The sequence below is a fragment of the Trichomycterus rosablanca genome, chromosome 8, assembly GCF_030014385.1.
Source record: "Trichomycterus rosablanca isolate fTriRos1 chromosome 8, fTriRos1.hap1, whole genome shotgun sequence".
NCBI lineage: Eukaryota > Metazoa > Chordata > Actinopteri > Siluriformes > Trichomycteridae > Trichomycterus > Trichomycterus rosablanca.
Genome location: NC_085995.1, coordinates 29537691 through 29557960, shown reverse-complemented (window position 1 = coordinate 29557960; position 20270 = coordinate 29537691). Strand labels below are relative to the sequence as shown.

General features: G+C 39.4%; 1 protein-coding gene across 2 annotated transcripts in view; it reads right to left on the bottom strand.

Moving 5' to 3' along the window:
- macrod1 (mono-ADP ribosylhydrolase 1) overlaps nucleotides 1–19385 on the bottom strand; it is a 167286-nt gene extending 147901 nt beyond the window's left edge. For both annotated transcript variants that reach the window (XM_063000672.1, XM_063000670.1), the window contains exons 1-3: nucleotides 18986–19385; nucleotides 16982–17074; nucleotides 14102–14212 (exon numbers count right to left, since the gene is read on the bottom strand). In XM_063000672.1, the coding sequence (XP_062856742.1) occupies nucleotides 14102–14212; nucleotides 16982–17074; nucleotides 18986–19343 (562 nt within the window). In that variant the 5' untranslated portion in view covers nucleotides 19344–19385. The remainder of the gene's footprint in view (nucleotides 1–14101; nucleotides 14213–16981; nucleotides 17075–18985) is intronic.
- Nucleotides 19386–20270: the final 885 nt, after the last annotated feature.

The window sequence follows — 20270 nt, the reverse complement described above, 5'->3', positions numbered from 1 at the left end:
TAAATACGACTTTTAAGAAGAAATCTTGTTTTTTTTTTTAACAGAGACAAAGACTTCTTATTATTAGCAACCCCTGTCAGAGCATTACAGTAATTGCATCTATAGTTTTAACCCTTTTTAAACTTACAGTAACGAGAACCAAAAGAATCAGCACAAAAAGCATTCTAGCTTGGGTAATATCACTACAGGTCAATAAAAATATTATTTCATATATTATAGGAGCCCCTGCAAAATGTAACTGGGTATTTCAAATGAGCAGAAATTAAAACACAATGTAGAAAAGTACAGCCAGATGATCTCAAACTCTATTGCTATGTTTGTAATGAATTGATCTGCAAGAACTGTCCACTCTATTAGACACTCCTACCTAGTTGCTTCACCTTGTAGATGTAAAGTCAGAGATGATCACTCATCTATTGCTGCTGTTTGACTTGGTCATCTTCTAGACCTTCATCAGTGGTCACAGGATGCTGCCCACGGGGCACTGTTGGCTGGATATTTTTGGTTGGTGGACTATTCTCAGTCCAGCAGTGACAGTGAGGTGTTTAAAAACTCCATCAGCGCTGCTGGGTCTTATCCACTCATACCAGCACAACACACACTAACACACCACCACCATGTCAGTGTCACTGCAGTGCTGAGAATGATCTACCACCCAAATAATACCTGCTCTGCAGTGGTCCTGGGAGAGTCCTGACCACTGAAGAACGGCATGAAAGCGGGCTAACAAAGCATGCAGGCTTCTTTATTCTGTATATACAAAAAATAGATTTGATTCTTTATTCTACAGAAAACAGGACTGAGTATTTACAACATGTGTTTTCTTAAGAGCTGCTAACTTACACTAAAGTTGTATGTACATGCAGGTCAAGGCACTCCTTTGAATTTTTCTTTGATTGAATAACTGGAACAGACACTATGCACTACACATCTTCTCAGGATTTAGATCACGACTTAAAAAATGTCATTCCAAAAGAGTCATTCTGGCTAGATGAAGCCATTCTAGCTAGATTGCAGCAAAATATTCCATGAGCATAATAGCACTATCAGACTCATAACAGTGTTGTTGAGTTTACATGCCTTCTCCGTCAGACAGTCTGGTACTACTGATAAATAACTGTTTGTACAGATTATTGTGAAACCTGATTTTGCTCTTCACTTAGAAATGACTTAAAGTCGCTTTGGTGACTTTTTCCCTCCTGAAAATTAATGATCTACTTGCTGAGAGAGTTTCCTAAACGTTCCTTCTGCAATGCTTGCTGCTCAGTCATAATGAATGCAGTCAGACTAGCAGTATTTATACAGGCACTGAGAAATGTAAAGGTCATGATACAAAGTTTGATACATGCAAAGTTTTAGAAAACTCACAATTTTATAAGAGGCTTACATTTACAGACATTTAGCAGACGCTTTGTGCTGTTAAATTTTTTTTTTATTTAAGGGCTTTGCTCAGGGGCACTACAGTGGGCGATAGTGGGGATTGAACTGGCAATCTTTTGATCATTAGACCTTTTTTTTTTTTTTATGCATTTTTCTCCCCATTTTCCTCCCGATTTAGTGCACTCAATTTTTGTCTTGCGCTGCTACCAGAGATACCAGATTGCATCCGAGGAGAGCACATCGCTGTACACGCCTCTTTCGACACGTGCACAGTCCTCCTCTGTCGCCCATGCATTCTGCACAGGTGTCTCTTCCGACAATCAGGGTCCTTACACAGCGTATGAAGACCCACCCACCCACACATAGTCCGGCCCCCACCCTGCAGATACCTTCTGATCACTAGTCCAGTACCTTAATCGGTGAGCTACCATTGGTCATGAGAGGGCAAAATGTTGCTCTTTAATTTTTTGTTGTATTTAAGGGCTTTGCTCAGGGGCACTACAGTGGACGATGGGGATTGAACCAGTGACCTTTTGATCACTAGTCCAGTACCTTAACCATTGAGCTACTGCTGGTAAAAAGTAGTCACAAATGGTCATAAGTGGAGAAAATTATGTTGTTTAATTTTTTTGTAGTATTTACATGTCAAATATGAGGTAAAAGATCAAAAGAGCAACCAAAATCATTTCTACTGGCGCTGCCTCAAATTCACTAAATGTAACGCCCTTTCTAACCTGCAGTTTAACAACCTGTTCTTTATGAAGCAATGAATCTTAATAAAGCAACCTGCAACAGTATATCCTCCCCCATTTACTAGATGGACAGATGGATCAATGGATAGACAGATAGATGGATTTAGTGGTGTAAAAAGGATGTTTACCCCTCCCTAGTCCACTTCTCTCAGAAGGACAGTTCCTAAGTGCTAGTGGATTTTATGTTTGCTGTATTTTATAGGTGGAGAGCATGAGCCAAGAGTTGTAAAATGTTGTGAGAAGGAGGGGAGAGAGGACAGGGGGTGGAGGCTATCTTATTGTAAATCCGATCTTTATTGAAAATGACACACAAACAGTCCTGCCCTCTCCCACCCACTCCAGCCTCTCACACGGTTTCTGTACCTCTCCATCTTTTCATCGATCAGCTCTCAGTGAGGTTCGGCAAAGACGGATGTGTGTGTATGTACGTGTGTGTGTTTGAGGGTACACATTTAAATGCACCACCACTACTCTACACTATATTGCATACTTCTTAAACTTGTATACAGATACATAAACTGGCTTTTTGTCTCTGTTAACATGCAAAAGCAATGACGTTTATCCGAACAAATGCTAGTCATTTTAGTGAACAAGTTACTAGTCCTGCAGTCATTATGAATCTATTCCATTGCTCGGTTTCATGAACGGTACTAAGTGTTGAATTTCCTGCAGTCATTACCAGTTAAGCAGATTGAAACTTAAAGACAGCCTCTTATTTTCTCATCGTGTGCCTGGTTGTTGTGTTCAGGGATGCATTAGAGCTACCATTCACTTAATCCAATCAATACCACTGTCAGGAAACTCCGTGGCCCAGTAGTCAATATGAATATTTCATATTTGAGTTCTTCTCAAACATTGATCACTTTATTTGGGACAAATAAATGTAGCAGTGGTACAGGATACAATGTTACCTATCAGCCATAGCATTAAAACCACCTCCTTATTTCTACACTCACTGTCCATTTTATCAGCTCCACTTACCATATAGAAGCACTTTGTAGTTCTACAATTACTGACTGTAGTCCATCTGTGCTTTGTTAGCCCACTTTCATGCTGTTCTTCAATGGTCAGGACCCCCACAGGACCACCACAGAGTAGGTATTATTTGGGTGGTGGATCATTCTCAGCACTGCAGTGACACTGACGTGGTGGTGGTGTGTTAGTGTGTGTTGTGCTGGTATGAGTGGATAAGACACAGCAGTGCTGATGGAGTTTTTAAACACCTCACCGTCACTGCCAACCAAAAATATCCAGCCAACAGCGCCCTGTGGGCAGCGTCCTATGGCCACTAATGAAGGTCTAGAAGATGACCAACTCAAACAGCAGCAACAGATGAGCGATCGTCTCTGACATCTACAGGGTGGACAAACTAGGTAGAAGTGGACAGTAAGTGGACACGGTATTTAAAAACTCCAGCAGCGCTGCTGTGTCTGATCCACTCATACCAGCACAGCTCATACTCATTGTCACTGCAGTGCTGAGAACGATTCACCACCTAAATAATACCTGTTCTGTGGGGGTCCTGACCATTGAAGAACAGGGTGAAAGCAGGCTAAAAAGTATGTAGAGAAAAAGATGGACTACAGTAAGTAATTGTAGAACTACAAAGTGCTTCTATATGGTAAGTGGAGCTGATAAAATGGACAGTGAGTGTAGAAACAAGGAGGTGGTTTTATTGTTATGGCTGATCAGTGTATATGAAATCTGATTCCATGATTACTAGTCCAGTACCTTAATCACTAGGCTACAACAAATATTTAGCTCTGCACATGAACATCAAATTATTCATAATTCAAAAGTGAACTCTGTATTCTATAAGGAAAACAAACACATTTATAGACTGCACAATTAACTGTAGTTTAATTGTGATTATATAGCACCGATAGCACAGCTGGCTGAGAACCATGGATGTCAATGATAGTGAGCCGCCGTGATTTTACCACTGCACCACCCATGATTGCTTATATTTAGTAATTTAGATGTTATTCTCGTTTAGAGATGTATAGAAACCTGGCAAACAATGGAACAAAAAGGCAGTTTAATATTAAAATGACAGCAGCAATGCTTGTTCTTAAAACACATTGTCATACCAATGCATGACAGTCCTCTTTAAAAAAAAAAAAATAGGCCAATAATTTAGCCCAGAGATCTTGACATTGTGTTCGAATCTTAGCTCCGCTGTTGGCCGACTGGGAACCTACACAGATATGATTGGCTATGCCTGAGAGTGGGCGAGCTGAAGGGATTTATCATTATTGCTGCAGTTGTGATCATTGCTGGCTGGTCAAAAAGCAGTTGGCCAGTACATGTGTCAGAGGGGGCGTGTTTTAGGTACGGTCAGGGTAAATGAATAAGACTACAAAGGGAGTTAAAGGGACAAATATAATGCTTAAATTGTATATGAGATTCATTAATTACATGAACCAGCGAGCAACAGTACCATTTAAAGCCCAGACAAACATTTCGAGGGGAATAGATCCATTAGTGTTGACATCATTTTGACTTACCCGGTATTATTTACACAAGGGGTCTTCAAAAAGTTTAAAGGACAGAGACAGAGTTATTTATTTATTCTATATATCAATACGTCTTCTCCCAACTGGCAGCTGTTTTATGCTGTGTTCCAGTGGAACATCTCAGGTGTTGATGTCGGATCATAGGTGGTGATGAATAATATAGAAAATACATTAAGGAAACACACGTCACTTTGAAGCATAATTTAATCATTAGAATGAAATTATCACCCAAAACGGTCTCATCGCAATTATCGTTTCTGTTGTAATTGCAGACTGATGAGCAGTCTTGAGAGAATAAAGGCTTCAGAGGCGGTTCATGTAACAGTCTTCATATGCCATGCTGTCTTATCACACCCCACATCTGAGGCTGGTGCAAAATAGCTCTTTGTAAAAGGTAAATATATTATTCCATGTCATCGGGAGTGTATAGCAACAACCTATCACTGTGCCTGTCATGAACGTTTGGCTGACGTCTAGTTATCGTACACATGATTGTGAATTATAACTGAAATGTTTTTTTTTGTTGTTGACCTTGTGTCTTTTACATTACAAATATACCAGTAGAATAATTCATGCTGTGAACATGTAGAAAGGGAAAACAAAAAGTAGGTTAAAAAGTTCAAGCCTTAGGCATGGAAAAATCAAAATATGATGTTAATATGCAATTTAAAGCATAAACAAAGATCAGCTCAAATATGTAACGATCATCTATCTATCAGTCTTAAAGTCATTTTCACAGTACACAATATGATACAGGCACTAGGGTTTGAATCTCAGCAGGGCTATTGGTCGCCCGGGTCTCTACACAGTTATGATTGGCTGTATCTAGGATTGTGTTTCTGACCAAAACCATATTGATTAGAAATTGTACCTAGTGTTTCCGGTAAAACAACCATGACTAGAATAAAGTTAATAAAAATGATAAATATGATAAACTGATTTTTATTAGTGCTTGAAACTGAACTTTAATAACTGCAACAAAACTTAAGTGATTTTTTTTCAAATCCATATTAAAATACTGAATGTCCGAGTCTTTTGAATTTGTCCAGTTTTATGTTTATGCCACACAGAACTGCTACAAACAGCAAATGGCAAGTTTACAATGTTTATGTCGCAATTACAAATAATGTGTACTTACAATTTTAATGCTACACACCACTTTACACTGTCCACACATTTATGAGTTTTATTTTTGACCAAAACATTCTACTGCTGCACAAATTCAACACAAAACTACCAGATCTGTAGGCTTTAGTACGTGATAAACTAATGTTTACTTACACAATAAAACATGAAGTTAATTAATGACAAAAAGTCAGTTACAAATTTATGAATCTGACTGGACAACCAAAAGCTTTATAAAACTACTATTCTTATAATATGTCCATGTTAAATTCATACAGAATTAAGTCTGTGATATGTGTATGCATATGAAAAAAAATGTAATAAAAATAGGAATGGCCATTTATTCTCTATTTTTTATTTTCCCCAAATTTGTCCAGCAATCTAGTCGTATCCAATTAACCCGAAATGACCATCCACTGCCAATGACCAACCGTTGTTCATTTGGCTGCCCAGCCCAGCCAGATGGCAGAGCTGACATTCGATACGATGTATTCAATGTATTTGAAATCCCAGCTCTGGTATGTTAGAGTATTTTTCTTGGGGTACCTGAGCGGCATTTACATATTTATTTGAAACAGAAATGGTCCAGATTGTTACAAAAAATTCCCCACCAAAAACATGACAGTGTTAATAACCATTCACTATAAAAACTAAATGTTTAAAATTCCAGCTTAGCAATCCCACAACCGTTAAGCACTATAAGCATGGTTATTGCATGAAGCATAGCCTAACCCTGAACTGCTCAGCTTACTTAAGTCGTTTTAGATTTAAAAAAAACTGTAGATAGAGCAAAAAAACTGGAAACATGAACAGAAACATATATAGATAATTTGTATCACTACTTATTATAGGTGGGTGGAAATGCACTACACACACTAATTCTGGAACATGAATTTGCTTGATTACCTAAATCAATAACAACTAAATCATTTTAATAAGCTACCTCAATTTTCTTTTTACTTTTACCTGCAGTTACTTGGTAGCTGTATTCTGCCCAAAACAGTTCATGTGAATAAATCCTAAATGCTCTTTTGAAGCATGAAGTACACCAATAATGCTATTAGTCAACATTTGAAAGGCATTTTTTTCCCCCACATTTTCCCCCCTTTTATCCCAAAAGTCATTTCTAACTTCCCCTTGCAATTTCTCTGGCGCACACATACCCAACCTGGACAAGAAAAGTTGCAGACTAGCACAAGCCTCCTCTGACATGTCAAACCACCGACCGCTTCTTTGTCATGAGCCAGCATTACTGTGTAATTACTATTTTTTTAATACAAATAGTCCTCAAACGTAAAGTTGCTTAAAGACCGTTTCAAATAACATTCCTAGCATTTTGCAGTCAAACTATTCCTGTTCATATATGCTCAAATAATTCATCGCATGGTCTAATCCTACAGTTTTAAGGTGCATTGTGTCTCACTCATTTGTATGGAAAAATAAAAGAGCAGCAATAGTTTAGTGGTTAAGACACTGGACTAGTAATCAGAAGGTTACTGGTTTAAGCACCACCGCTGCCAAGTTGCCTCTGTTGGGCACCTGAGCACGGCCTGAATTGCTGGAATTTATTTAGTCAGAATTGTAAGTGCCTTTGAATAAGCGTCTGATAAATGCCGTAAACGTAAATGTAAAAGATAGAAGGTGGAAAGTGGGCTTACTGGAAGCGCGCTTAGTTGTATTTTTCTTTTGATTTACTAGGCATAGCGCAAATAGCGGGAACCTGTTTTGCGTGACATTTCATCCATCTTCCAATGAGTAAATCATTTGTGTGGCGCAAGCAGTTTCCAGGTCCTCTTTATGTCCTTTGCTGGTCACCGATTTCAGAACAATGAGCTTTGGACAGCCTTTAGACTTTTATAAGGACTCTTTACAAGATTTGTCTGTGGGAATTTGTTCCTATGCAGTCAAATTATTTGTGAGATGAGGCATTAATGTTTTATCTGGACACGTGATTGACAATCTAACTTTCTAATTAATCTCAAATGTATTCAGTGAAGATGAAGTCAGGGATCTACGAAGCTGCTTGCGTACCAAAATTGCTGAAATTGGAAAGGACCTTCCCAAACTGTTGCGTCAAAGCTGAAAGCATATAATAGATTAACTACAGGTTAAGGGCTTTTTAGCTTTATATATCTGGCCATGTGTGTGTGTGTTTAGAAATGCAAGCAAGCAGTTGTGCATTGGATCAGTGCACACTTAGCAGTCCTAAGAAGTCCATTCCAGCATCCAAATTAATTACCTCTAGAAAGTCTGTTAATCCTCACGCTTTTACACAGAGGCCCAGCGGCCAGTCGATCAATGCTGCTGGGACTGATGAATCAGTGTGCCCTGTCACACAAACACTTTCACCTCTCTCATCTGCCCTTAATCTTTCCCTCTTATATTCCTGTCCTGATTTTTTTCTTACGATTATGTATTTTTTTTCCCTTTTCTCTGCAATCCAAGATGTCTTTCAAAGAATATTTAATAAAACTTCAGTCAATTCCAGCCTTGGACCTGATATTAAACACAATCAGATTAAATCAACCAGAAGGTCTGTTGGAATATCATGTCGCCTGCTTGATGCATGACTGCTCTAACATTCAGAAATGATTGTCTTGCTCTACGGCAGTTTTGGAAACGATGATGGACAAAATAATAAACCCTGTGCAATTTTACAGTGCTGCAGTGCCGCATTAATGTCAACACTGCCAAATAACCATGAAATGCTGACACCGACGCTGGCAGAACAACATCTGTGAGACTGATGTGACTGTTCTCCGTAAAGTGATGTAATCAACAGCAAATACCCTCTAGAATTACGCCATATGGAATTATATCTCCTTGGGGATTTGCCTGAGCTTAGCCAGACTGACTGTTTACCAGATAAACCCCAAGAGTCCGTGTTATCAGAAGAAGCTGGCCACATGCTACAGGGATACATGCTTTGCTTCCACCTAGTGGTACCAGCTTCACTGTACTGCTAAGCACTTGGTAGTGCACTTTGATTTCACAAAGAATAGTCAGTAATGTCCCACCACACAATGCAACCTTTAAAATCACACCCCCCGCTTTTCAACCCCATCTTTACTAGAGCTATAAATTAGACATGAGGACAATGGTTCTGATCATCACACATACACTGATTAGCCATAACATTAAAACCACCTTGTTTCTACACTCATTGTCCCATTTTATCAGCTCCACTTACCATATAGAAGCCCTTTGTAGTTCTACAATTACTGACTGTAGTCCATCTGTTTCTCTAAATACTTTTTTAGTCTGCTTTCACCCTGTTTCTCAATGGTCAGGACCCCCACAGAGCAGGTATTATTTAGGTGGGGGATCATTCTCAGCACTGCAGTAACACTGACATGGTGGTGGTGTGTTAGTGTGTGTTGTGCTGGTATGAATGGATCAGACACAGCAGCGCTGCTGGGGTTTTTAAATACCGTGTCCACTCACTGTCCACTCTATTAGACACTCCTACCTAGTAGGTCCACCTTGTAGATGTAAAATCAGAGGCGATCGCTCATCTATTGCTGCTGTTTAAGTTGGTCATCTTCTAGACCTTTGGGTTCTTCATTCCCTTCCTGATCTTCCATTTCAGAATGATTGATTTTCTGAAAACCTTTAAGCCTCAGATATTGTTTCATATATCTGTCCTGATCTATACCTTGCAATTTAATCACACAGATCAACAGCCAGTTCCTTGGACTTTGTGGCTTGGTATGCGTTCTTACAATTAATTTGAACAAATGGACGCCAGTTCACTTCTACACACTTCACATTTAATGAAAACAGGATGCGCAACACATGAGTGCACATCAAAGGGTCTTAATAATGCAAAGTAGATAAGTTTTTAATTTTTAATGAATTAAAAAAATTTTAAAACATATTTTTACATATTCATTATGGTTGATTAGGTTTAGATTGATGGGTAAAAATGGCAATTACGTCAATTCAAAATTTAAAAGCCACAGCAGAAAGTACACAAGCCAAAGGGTCTAAATATGTTCTGAATTAAATCAGTATTTAAAACACCAAAGCTTTCGTTTATTTTATTTTTACAAACAGTCATGTCTTTGGACTGTGGGAGGAAACCGGAGCACCCAGAGAAAACCCACGCAGACACGAGGAGAACATGCAAACTACACAGAAAGGACCCCGACAGCTTCACCTGGGAATCGAATCCAAGACCTGTTTGCTGTGAGGCAACAGTGCTACTCACCGAGCCACCCCCCAAAGTTTTAGAAATGGCAGTAGATTTTATTTTTCTATATTTTTTCTCCCAATTTAGTGTAGTCAGTTTGTCTTCTGCTGCTGGGGATCCATGATTTTTTGCAGTTGAGGTGGGTATATTGCTGCTCACGCCTTCTCCGACCCGTGCACAGCCCTTAACGGAGCCCTTTTCCACCCATGCACTTTTGCACAGACGCCTCTATCTGCCAATCAGGGTCCTTACACAGCGTTGGAAGACTCTTCCCACATAGTCCGGTCATCCCTCCCTACAGGCACTGCCAATTATGCCCGCTAAATGGCGCCCAGCTGACCGGTGGCAATGCTGAATTTCGAACCGAGGAGTTCAGAATCTCGGTAATGGTGTGCTAGCAGAATATCCCGCTGTGCCACCTGGGCACCCAATATGTATTTTTTAATAAAAATTTTTAGTGATGTAAAACAAACATGTTATAGCCAAAAGTATGTGGACAGCTGACTGTGAGCTTGTTTAACATCTTACTTCAAACCCGCCCCGTTTTGATCAAATTTGTGCTTATGTGATATAAGGCACGGGGGCAGTCATACTGTAACAGAAAAATGCCCTCCCTAAATTGTTGCCACAAGGTTGAAACCATATTCTTTTATATAACTGATTTTACACATCTTTTAGCAATGGGTGTGACTGAAACACCTAGACTCAAAAATGTGTAGGAAATTTGTATGTCAAATTATACTTCCCTGTTCAACATATTCTACCCACAATAGTCGAATTAGGTTTTAAAAAAACTGCATTCTCCAACTTATGTATTTTGCACCAGTATAATGTAGACAGGGCCCAAATTACATACTAATACTTAATCATGCAAACTGTATGAGTAATTTTGTGTAGTTGAAGGGAACAATCCATCATAGACAATGTTATTAAATCAGCATGCGTTTCTGCTGATGTTAGAGTCTGCATGTTTTAATAAACAATCGCATGCCCTCAGTAAAGAATAACCTTAGTACCTTCTGTTGTTATTGTTCACAAATATGTCTTAAGTGGACTTGTTAAAATAAAGCAGCTGTTCTTAAATTAAGTTTTAAATTAGTAAATAAATGAGAGGGTCAGGGAGTGGTACAAGCTCAGTCCCTATATAAAGTAAAGCTCTTTAACATAATGTCAATGCAGTGCCAAAGGCAAGTACTGTCTTAAGGGCTTCACACAAGTAAAGAAAAAGTGCTGGTACAACAACTTCAAATATAAAACACCCAAGAAATAAAGCAGTAAAATAATTTTATAGCCTTTTCTATGAGCCACTAGCTCATATCATTCAGCGTACAATCAAAGCAGCCACAAAGACCAAAAAACTTTATTGCACTTTTAATGGCAGGTATTTTTCCTGCCTAAAATCACCTTTTGATATTAATATTTAATGTTTATTACAAGACAGCGATGCGACAAACATTGATTTCCTCTAACATGAATGAACATTAAAGCTCAATAATGCATGTTTAGATACATTTGGAGAAATGTACTGCGATCAATTTTATAGAACATTTAGTGAATTTAGTTTTTCTCTCCAGCTCTTCTCCTCTGACTACAACTCTAATTTGTAGTCACTGTCAGTACTAATGAGAGGAGTCTCATAGTTTATTTCCTAAAATGTGTTCATTTATTCTTATGCCAAACACTGGGTGCCACACACTTAACCATTTACCAACTCACCTACACTGGCAAATTTATCTTCTGTATGTTTTGGAAGGTTGGAGGTAACTGAGTACTCTGAGGAAACTCACACAGATGCTGGGGGGCAAACTAAACTCTATAAAGGTCCCAAGGACCCTAGTGTTCTGCAGCACCTAAATTACTTATCACCTGTGTGCTGACTTTGAATTAAGATTTTAGATTTTTTATGGTGACTGGCAGCAGAATACTGTTTTATGTTCTGACTCAATAATGCTACACCTATGTACTGTATTTGCATTTACACAGTTGAGGATAATTACAGTGAAAGCAATTAAGGGTTAAGAGCTTTGCTCAAGGGCCCAACAATGGCAACTTGGTGGTGGTGTGGTGCGACTTGAACCAGCAATCTAGTCCAGTAATTTAGCCGCTGAGCTACCTTCTTTCTGTCTTTCATGTCTTTAAAAAATAAAAGCAGTTTCATACATGCAGTCCATACTTCAGATTCAATCTATACAGTCTATTTCATATTCAGTCATGTTAGACTGACAACAGATCAGAACTGCCAAGGCTTTTTATGATGAGTTATAAAGGTCGTCAATGTCATTCTTGCTCAGTTCTTTTAGTGCGTTTATAATGCTGGTATGTTAGAAAGCATGTAATTGCCTGATACTCACAAAAGGCATCTACAATTTTCCAATTTTCCATTACAGTTATCTTACATTGGTATTGTACACTCTTTGGACACATAGCACAAAAAGGAAACTTAACTAGATGTGATATCAAATGTATGTATTACTTCAGAGACCATTTATAATGGAAAAAATAACATTCTCCATGTATTTTAATCAAAATGTATTTAACCTGAAACACAATCATTTACATAATACACCTGTTTCTACACTCACTGTCCATTTTATCAGCTCCACTTACCATATATAAGCACTTTGTAGTTCTACAATTACTGACTGTAGTCCATCTGTTTCTCTGCATGCTTTGTTAGCCCTCTTTCATGCTGTTCTTCAATGGTCAGGACCACCACAGAGTAGGTATTATGTAGGTGGTGGATCATTCTCAGCACTGCAGTGACACTGACACGGTGGTGGTGTGTTAGTGTGTGTTGTGAGTGGATCAGACACAGCAGCGCTGCTGGATTTTTTAAAATACCGTGTCCACTCAGTGTCCACTAGCTACCTAGTTGGTCCACATTGTAGATGTAAAGTCAGAGACGATCACTCATCTAATGCTGCTGTTTGAGTTTGTCATCTTTGAAATCTTCATCAGTGATCACAGGACGCTGCCTATGGGGTGCTGTTGGCTGGATATTTTTGGTTGGTGGACTATTCTCAATCCAGCAGTGACAGTGAGATGTTTAAAAACTCCAGCAGCGCTGCTGTGTCTGATCCACTAATACCAGCACAGCACACACTAACACACCACCACCATGTCAGTGTCACTGCAGTGCTGAGAATGATCCAACACCTAAATAATACCTACTCTGTGGTGGTCCTGTGGGGGTCCTGACCATTGAAGAACAGCATGAAAGGGGGCTAACAAAGCATTCAGAGAAATAAATGGACTGCAGTCAGTAATTGTAGAACTACAAAGTGCTTCTATATGGTAAGTGGAGCTAATAAAATGGACAGTGAGTGTAGAAACAAGGAGATGGTTTTAATGGCATGGTTCATCAGTGTAAAACAGAGGTTAGATTTGTATTTAGTGATGATCTATATTGATAAGCTTAGTATCCTACCTGGTGAAAGGTATAGGTTGTTAGAATCTTCAAAAAAGTGAATAATCTTTATACCAATCTTTAACTAACAAAGTAGCTTAAAGTCATTTAAAGCAACCGTTAGCAAATAAACTGTTCAGAGGTGGAAAATAAACAGTACATAAGTCCTGAAGTAAGATGCTGCTGTAGGCAATTGTCTATTGCAGTCAGCTCCAGATTAATGAGACCAGACAGTTAAAAGGTTATGAAAAATCTATCTTTTTTATTTAATCTTACAGCTATTATGGGGTGGGGGACAATTACTGACACCCCTGTGTTTAGCAAACATTTGTGTAACCACTGTGTGCCACCATAACAGCACCAAGTCTTCATCCCTCCAAATAATCTGACCTAAGTTCTTTTTTCAGCTTACACCGGCTAATGACAGGGCATAGGTTAAGGAACTGGGATGCAAGGCTTGACTCTTAGTTCATTAATCCATTCCCTTTGTAGATTTGGGCACAGTTTTGTAATTGTTATTCTTTAAACTTCCAAGTACTTCCAGGGGCGCCAGTATTTCTTTAGCTAATTGCACCTATACATTTCATTTATGGTACATGAGTTGTTTCCTTTTTTGACAAAAAAACAAAAGAAAAAGAAAAGGAAAACAAATTATGAGCCCTAGCAGTTCTCAGTGTGGTGTAATAAACACAGTAAAGTGCTCACTATAACACAACTGTATTATTCTTACCTGCATTGGCAATAGCATCAATCTCCAGTTTGGTGATGTCACCTCTAAAGAGAGAAATCTTCTGATTTAGCTCCTTATCGGGCTTGTAGAAAGGCTCAGTGGAGGTAGAACCTAACAGTCAGATGTTCAGATTTTCAGCACAGGCAATACAAACATATACAGTGTATCACAAAAGTGAGTACACCTCTCACATTTTTGCAAATATTAGATTATATCTTTTCATGGGACAACACTATAGACATGAAACTTGGATATAACTTAGAGTAGTCAGTGTACAACTTGTATAGCAGTGTAGATTTACTGTCTTCTGAAAATAACTCAACACACAGCCATTAATGTCTAAATAGCTGGCAACATAAGTGAGTACACCCCACAGTGAACATGTCCAAATTGTGCCCAAAGTGTCAATATTTTGTGTGAACACCATTATCATCACTGCCTTAACCCTCCTGGGCATGGAATTCACCAGAGCTGCACAGGTTGCTACTGGAATCCTCTTCCACTCCTCCATGATGACATCACGGAGCTGGTGGATGTTAGACACCTTGAACTCCTCCACCTTCCACTTGAGGATGCGCCACAGGTGCTCAATTGGGTTTAGTCCATCACCTTTACCTTCAGCTTCCTCAGCAAGGCAGTTGTCATCTTGGAGGTTGTGTTTGGGGTCGTTATCCTGTTGGAAAACTGCCATGAGGCCCAGTTTTCGAAGGGAGGGGATCATGCTCTGTTTCAGAATGTCACAGTACATGTTGGAATTCATGTTTCCCTCAATGAACTGCAGCTCCCCAGTGCCAGCAACACTCATGCAGCCCAAGACCATGATGCTACCACCACCATGCTTGACTGTAGGCAAGATACAGTTGTCTTGGTACTTCTCACCAGAGCGCCGCCACACATGCTGGACACCATCTGAGCCAAACAAGTTTATCTTGGTCTCGTCAGACCACAGGGCATTCCAGTAATCCATGTTCTTGGACTGCTTGTCTTCAGCAAACTGTTTGCGGGCTTTCTTGTGCGTCAGCTTCCTTCTGGGATGACGACCATGCAGACCGAGTTGATGCAGTGTGCGGCGTATGGTCTGAGCACTGACAGGCTGACCTCCCACGTCTTCAACCTCTGCAGCAATGCTGGCAGCACTCATGTGTCTATTTTTTAAAGCCAACCTCTGGATATGACGCCGAACACGTGGACTCAACTTCTTTGGTCGACCCTGGCGAAGCCTGTTCCGAGTGGAACCTGTCCTGGAAAACCGCTGTATGACCTTGGCCACCATGCTGTAGCTCAGTTTCAGGGTGTTAGCAATCTTCTTATAGCCCAGGCCATCTTTGTGGAGAGCAACAATTCTATTTCTCACATCCTCAGAGAGTTCTTTGCCATGAGGTGCCATGTTGAATATCCAGTGGCCAGTATGAGAGAATTGTACCCAAAACACCAAATTTAACAGCCCTGCTCCCCATTTACACCTGGGACCTTGACACATGACACCAGGGAGGGACAACGACACATTTGGGCACAATTTGGACATGTTCACTGTGGGGTGTACTCACTTATGTTGCCAGCTATTTAGACATTAATGGCTGTGTGTTGAGTTATTTTCAGAAGACAGTAAATCTACACTGCTATACAAGCTGTACACTGACAACTCTAAGTTATATCCAAGTTTCATGTCTATAGTGTTGTCCCATGAAAAGATATAATGAAATATTTGCAGAAATGTGAGGGGTGTACTCACTTTTGTGATACACTGTACATGATGTATAATGTAAAAACAAATCTAGGGTAAAATACAACTTATTTGTTGCCAAAATAGCATCTATAGAATTATGAAAACACCGCCTGTTAAAATATGGCACATGTTGGACATAGTGTGGTTTGGGAAATACAGTAGACCCTTGAGTTACAAACGGTTTACCATACGAACATTTTGGGTTACGAACGATCTTTTTCAACTTAACGTATGAAAAAATTTCGGATTACGAACCGAAATTCGCGAAACATTTGACGTCACGAACAAGTTGACTCCAACCGTCTCTGTCTCTCTCTCTCTCTATATATATATATATATATATATATACAGTGAGCGGAGAGATGAGTGTTTTTTTTATATTTTGTAAAATTCAATATTAAAATGGCCTCAAAGAAGCTGCGGAGAAAGCCTAGTAATGAAAAATTAAAAAATCTATTACATTTGTTGTTGTATAATTACTCCTGCCAGTAGCTGTCACTGTGTATTAAAGACAGAGGGGACAGTGAGTGAGAGAGAAGAAGGAAATCGTGAAGTATTCTTTCTTTCGTGCAATTACACATACAAAATACAACATTATTGAAATAAAGAAGGAAATAATAGAGAAATATGAGAGTTTCTGGTAGACACATAAAAAGAAAAAAAAAGAAGGAAATGTATTATGGTGTATAGTACAGCACATGTACTGTACTGAAATGTGATGTGTTGTTTTATGTACAGTACAGTACTACTGTGTATTGTTGTTTATTATTGTGTATTACAGGAATGTCTATTCTATAATTTAAGATTTAATGGAAAATATACTTGTATTTATAACAAAAAAGACCATGTAAGACATTAGAAAGGTTAGGTAAGGGGGTGGTTTGGGGGGTCTGGCACAGATTAATTCTATTTACATGATTTCTTATGGGAAGAATAGGTTTAACTAATGAACATTTTGACTTAAGAACAGCCCTTTGGAACCAATTAAATTCGTAAGTCAAGGCTCTACTGTAGATACACTGCTGTAAATAAATATTTGCTTTCCTACTTATTAATTCTTTACTGCATATTCGTTACACTTAACTGACTCATGTTTTTCATTATGCCAGCAGTTTGGATGTTTCCCCAACTATAGTTTGGAGTGTTTTGGGCACCTGTTTGATTCCAGACAGGAACCTTGTCCAGGGTGATGTAACCAGTCATGTACACTGCCCTTCTCTCCTCTAGGCTCATGGACTGAAGCTTCTCTAAAAAAAAATAATCACAGGTTGACAACACATCAGTCACAAGACTTCACTTCTAGAAAGACCTATCACAGCATTAATGCATTCCATCAATAATTCACTTCTCAGAAACTTAAAAAATGTTCATAATGAACGATTCTGAAGTATGTTTGTACAAATAATAGAGCATAAAAATATCAACTTTCCCATGACTTGCTTTAAATAATTTCTGTCATGTCTGTCATAATTACTTTTACTTAAGTATGACTGTTTGACACACTACATCAAAGTGTAGGAAGCAGTCCTGTAGTATCTGGTTAATAGCAGCAGGTCCTTTAACATCTGTACATTGCAAAGTGTATAATGCTACATGCTGAATCCTGGTGCCATTTTGTTCACAGGTAAATAATACGAATATGCTAGGACGTCTTCATGATCTTGGGGAAAATCAGGATTCGTTTGACCAGCCAACCTTCGTCCAGTTTCTATGCCCACTAAAGGTGCCACTGACATTGGACAGAAGTTGGACTGCAACTACACAGCCTCATAACCAGAAGGGTTCACCTCATTGCTAGTATTCAAATTATTCATAATTTGACACACAGTAGCCCTTCTGTTGGTCTGTACCAGACACCATAGCCTAGCCTTCATGAATCTGGGCTGGACTGCTGTTGGTGGTTAATCACCCCTTGCTGTTGGATCTAGAGTGTTTCCAAAATAGCACCAAAATACAGCCTCCTAAAATATGTACATGTTGGACATGGTGTTTTTTGGCATATTTGTTACACTTAACTGACTCTCATCTTTACATTAAATATAAGATAAATACAACCTGAGTAAACACAAGCACAAATAAATCACACTCACAAGAGGTCACAAAAAGCCCAAATGGACCTCAAAGAAATTGTAGGCCTCATTTACCTCAGTAGTATAAGGTAATGTCAATAATTCCACAAGAAGAAAAAGACTGGGTAAATTCAGTATACACTAATGTTGTTGGTATAAAATAGCGTGTGAGTGTAAAATAAAACTTTTTGGAAGACACGGGTGGCAAAGTGGCTCAGTGGGTAGCACTGTCGCCTTACAGCAAGAAGGTCCTGGGTTCGATCCCCAGGTGGAGCGGTCCGGGTCCTTTCTGTGTGTATACAGTTTGCATGTTCTCACGTGCAAATGAGGTGAATTGGAGATACTAAATTATCCATTATAGGGCAGTTGTAGCCTAGCGGTCAAGGTACTGGACTAGTAAGCAGAAGGTTGCTGGTTCAAACCCCACCACTGCCAGGTTGCCACTGTTGGGCCCTTAACCCTCAATTGCTTAGTATACTGTATACTGTAAGTCGCTTTGGATAAAAGCGTCTGCTAAATGCCAAAAATGTAAATGACACATCTGGTATACAGCTAGCTCAGCAATCCTCCAAAATGCTTAAATTAATAATATTCAGTAAAGAAGGGTGGGCTGAAATTCCTTCTAGTGAAATATGAAAAGTTCAAGAGAAGAGTGATTACAAAGATAAACAGAAGGGTTCGATGCACTACGTTGTCACACATTCACCTCATTGCTAGTATTTAAATTATTCGCCATTTGACACACAGCCCTTCTGTTGGTCTGAACCAGACACCATAGCCTTTACGAATCTTGGCTGGACTGCTGTTGGTGGGTAACCACCCCTTGCTGTTGGAGATATGTCAAACCAGTCATCTGGTCATAGCGATTTGGCCCTTATCAAAGTCACTCAGGTCTTTATGCCTGGCCATATTTGCTGCATTCAACTGGTGTATATACAAGTAACTACAATCAGTTTAACATTAAATATATCCCTGACCAAGACATGCACAACTGTATTGCTTTGGCTCAAGATATACTTTTATAAGCCCCTATTTTATTTCTACGTAATAAAAGGGAGTCTTAAATCCTTGCATATCAAATAAACTCACTTTTGATCTGTCTCCAGTCACTTTTCTCAGAGTCTAGGTTGAGATCAGGTCGGGAGGACATGGCGCTCACAGCACTGGAGCTTATAGCGGCCACAGACACGCCGACAGTCCCGAACAGCACCGCCACATACTGGTACCAGTTTAGCAGTGGTTTAACTACTCTCAAATTCTTCACCTCAGATAACCTCCAACAGGCAGAGGAGGTCGAGAACCTTTCAAAGCGACAGACAGTATTTATAACTCGTCCCACAGTCAGTGTGCAATTCAACCCACGCTGGAACTGATATACAGCACCGGTCAGGACTAACTGTTTACACTGGCTTACATGTGCAGCGAATTTTGATAATAAAGAAGCCATAACCCAAATAAAGCTCAGCGTCTGTTTTCTGATACAGAAAGCGAAACCACATTGACAACCTTTGGTATTTGTAGGGTGTCTGGAATGTACCATTAAATAGGGGTCCAGTCCTGAACGCTAACATTGGTTTTTACCAAATATTTCCGGTCTTCTCATTATCCTTTACCGCCCTCTAGTGTTAAATACATTGACACCGCTTACATTTACATTTTCAGCATTATAGCAGACACTTTTATCCAAAACGACTTACAGTTATGACTGAACACAATTTTTGAGCCAACAGTGGCAACTTGGCGGTGGTGGGGCTTGAACCGGCCAGTACCTTAACCACTGAGCTATCACTGCCCTACCTTGAGCAGTAGAGTTTTGAACATATTGAAGAGACTATGATTTAGTTGGGAAGGCCAATGAAAAGGGCGTCAATATTGGTATAAACAATGGTGTTCTGATTTTTTGTGTTTGTATATTTGACGAGTTTCTTGATCTCGTTCTCGGTTAATAAAAATCCAGAATGAATAAACTGACTATGCACTAAACAAGAAATAAACTACAATTAAATATATAAAAAAATAGTTCTGGTAATTTTTATTAAATGCTGTTTATTAAAAGAGATAATTAGTCTGCATGGAAAAACTAAGGGAGCGTCTAAAAAGTGGAAAACTTTAAATGCATTCTTCTTCTTTTCCTTGGCCTTTTTGTCCCGTTCGGTTGCGGGGTCGGCTCTCGGCGGATCATGGTCCGCGCATCGATTTGGCACAATTTTTACGCCGGATGCCCTTCCTGACACAACCCTCCCTATTTTATCCGGGCTTGGGGACCGGCACTACAATGCACTGGTTTGTGCATCTAGCGGCTAGGTATCTATAGGACAATTCAGTGTTTCCAATTAGCCTGGTGGCATGTTTTTGGACTGTGGGAGGAAACCGG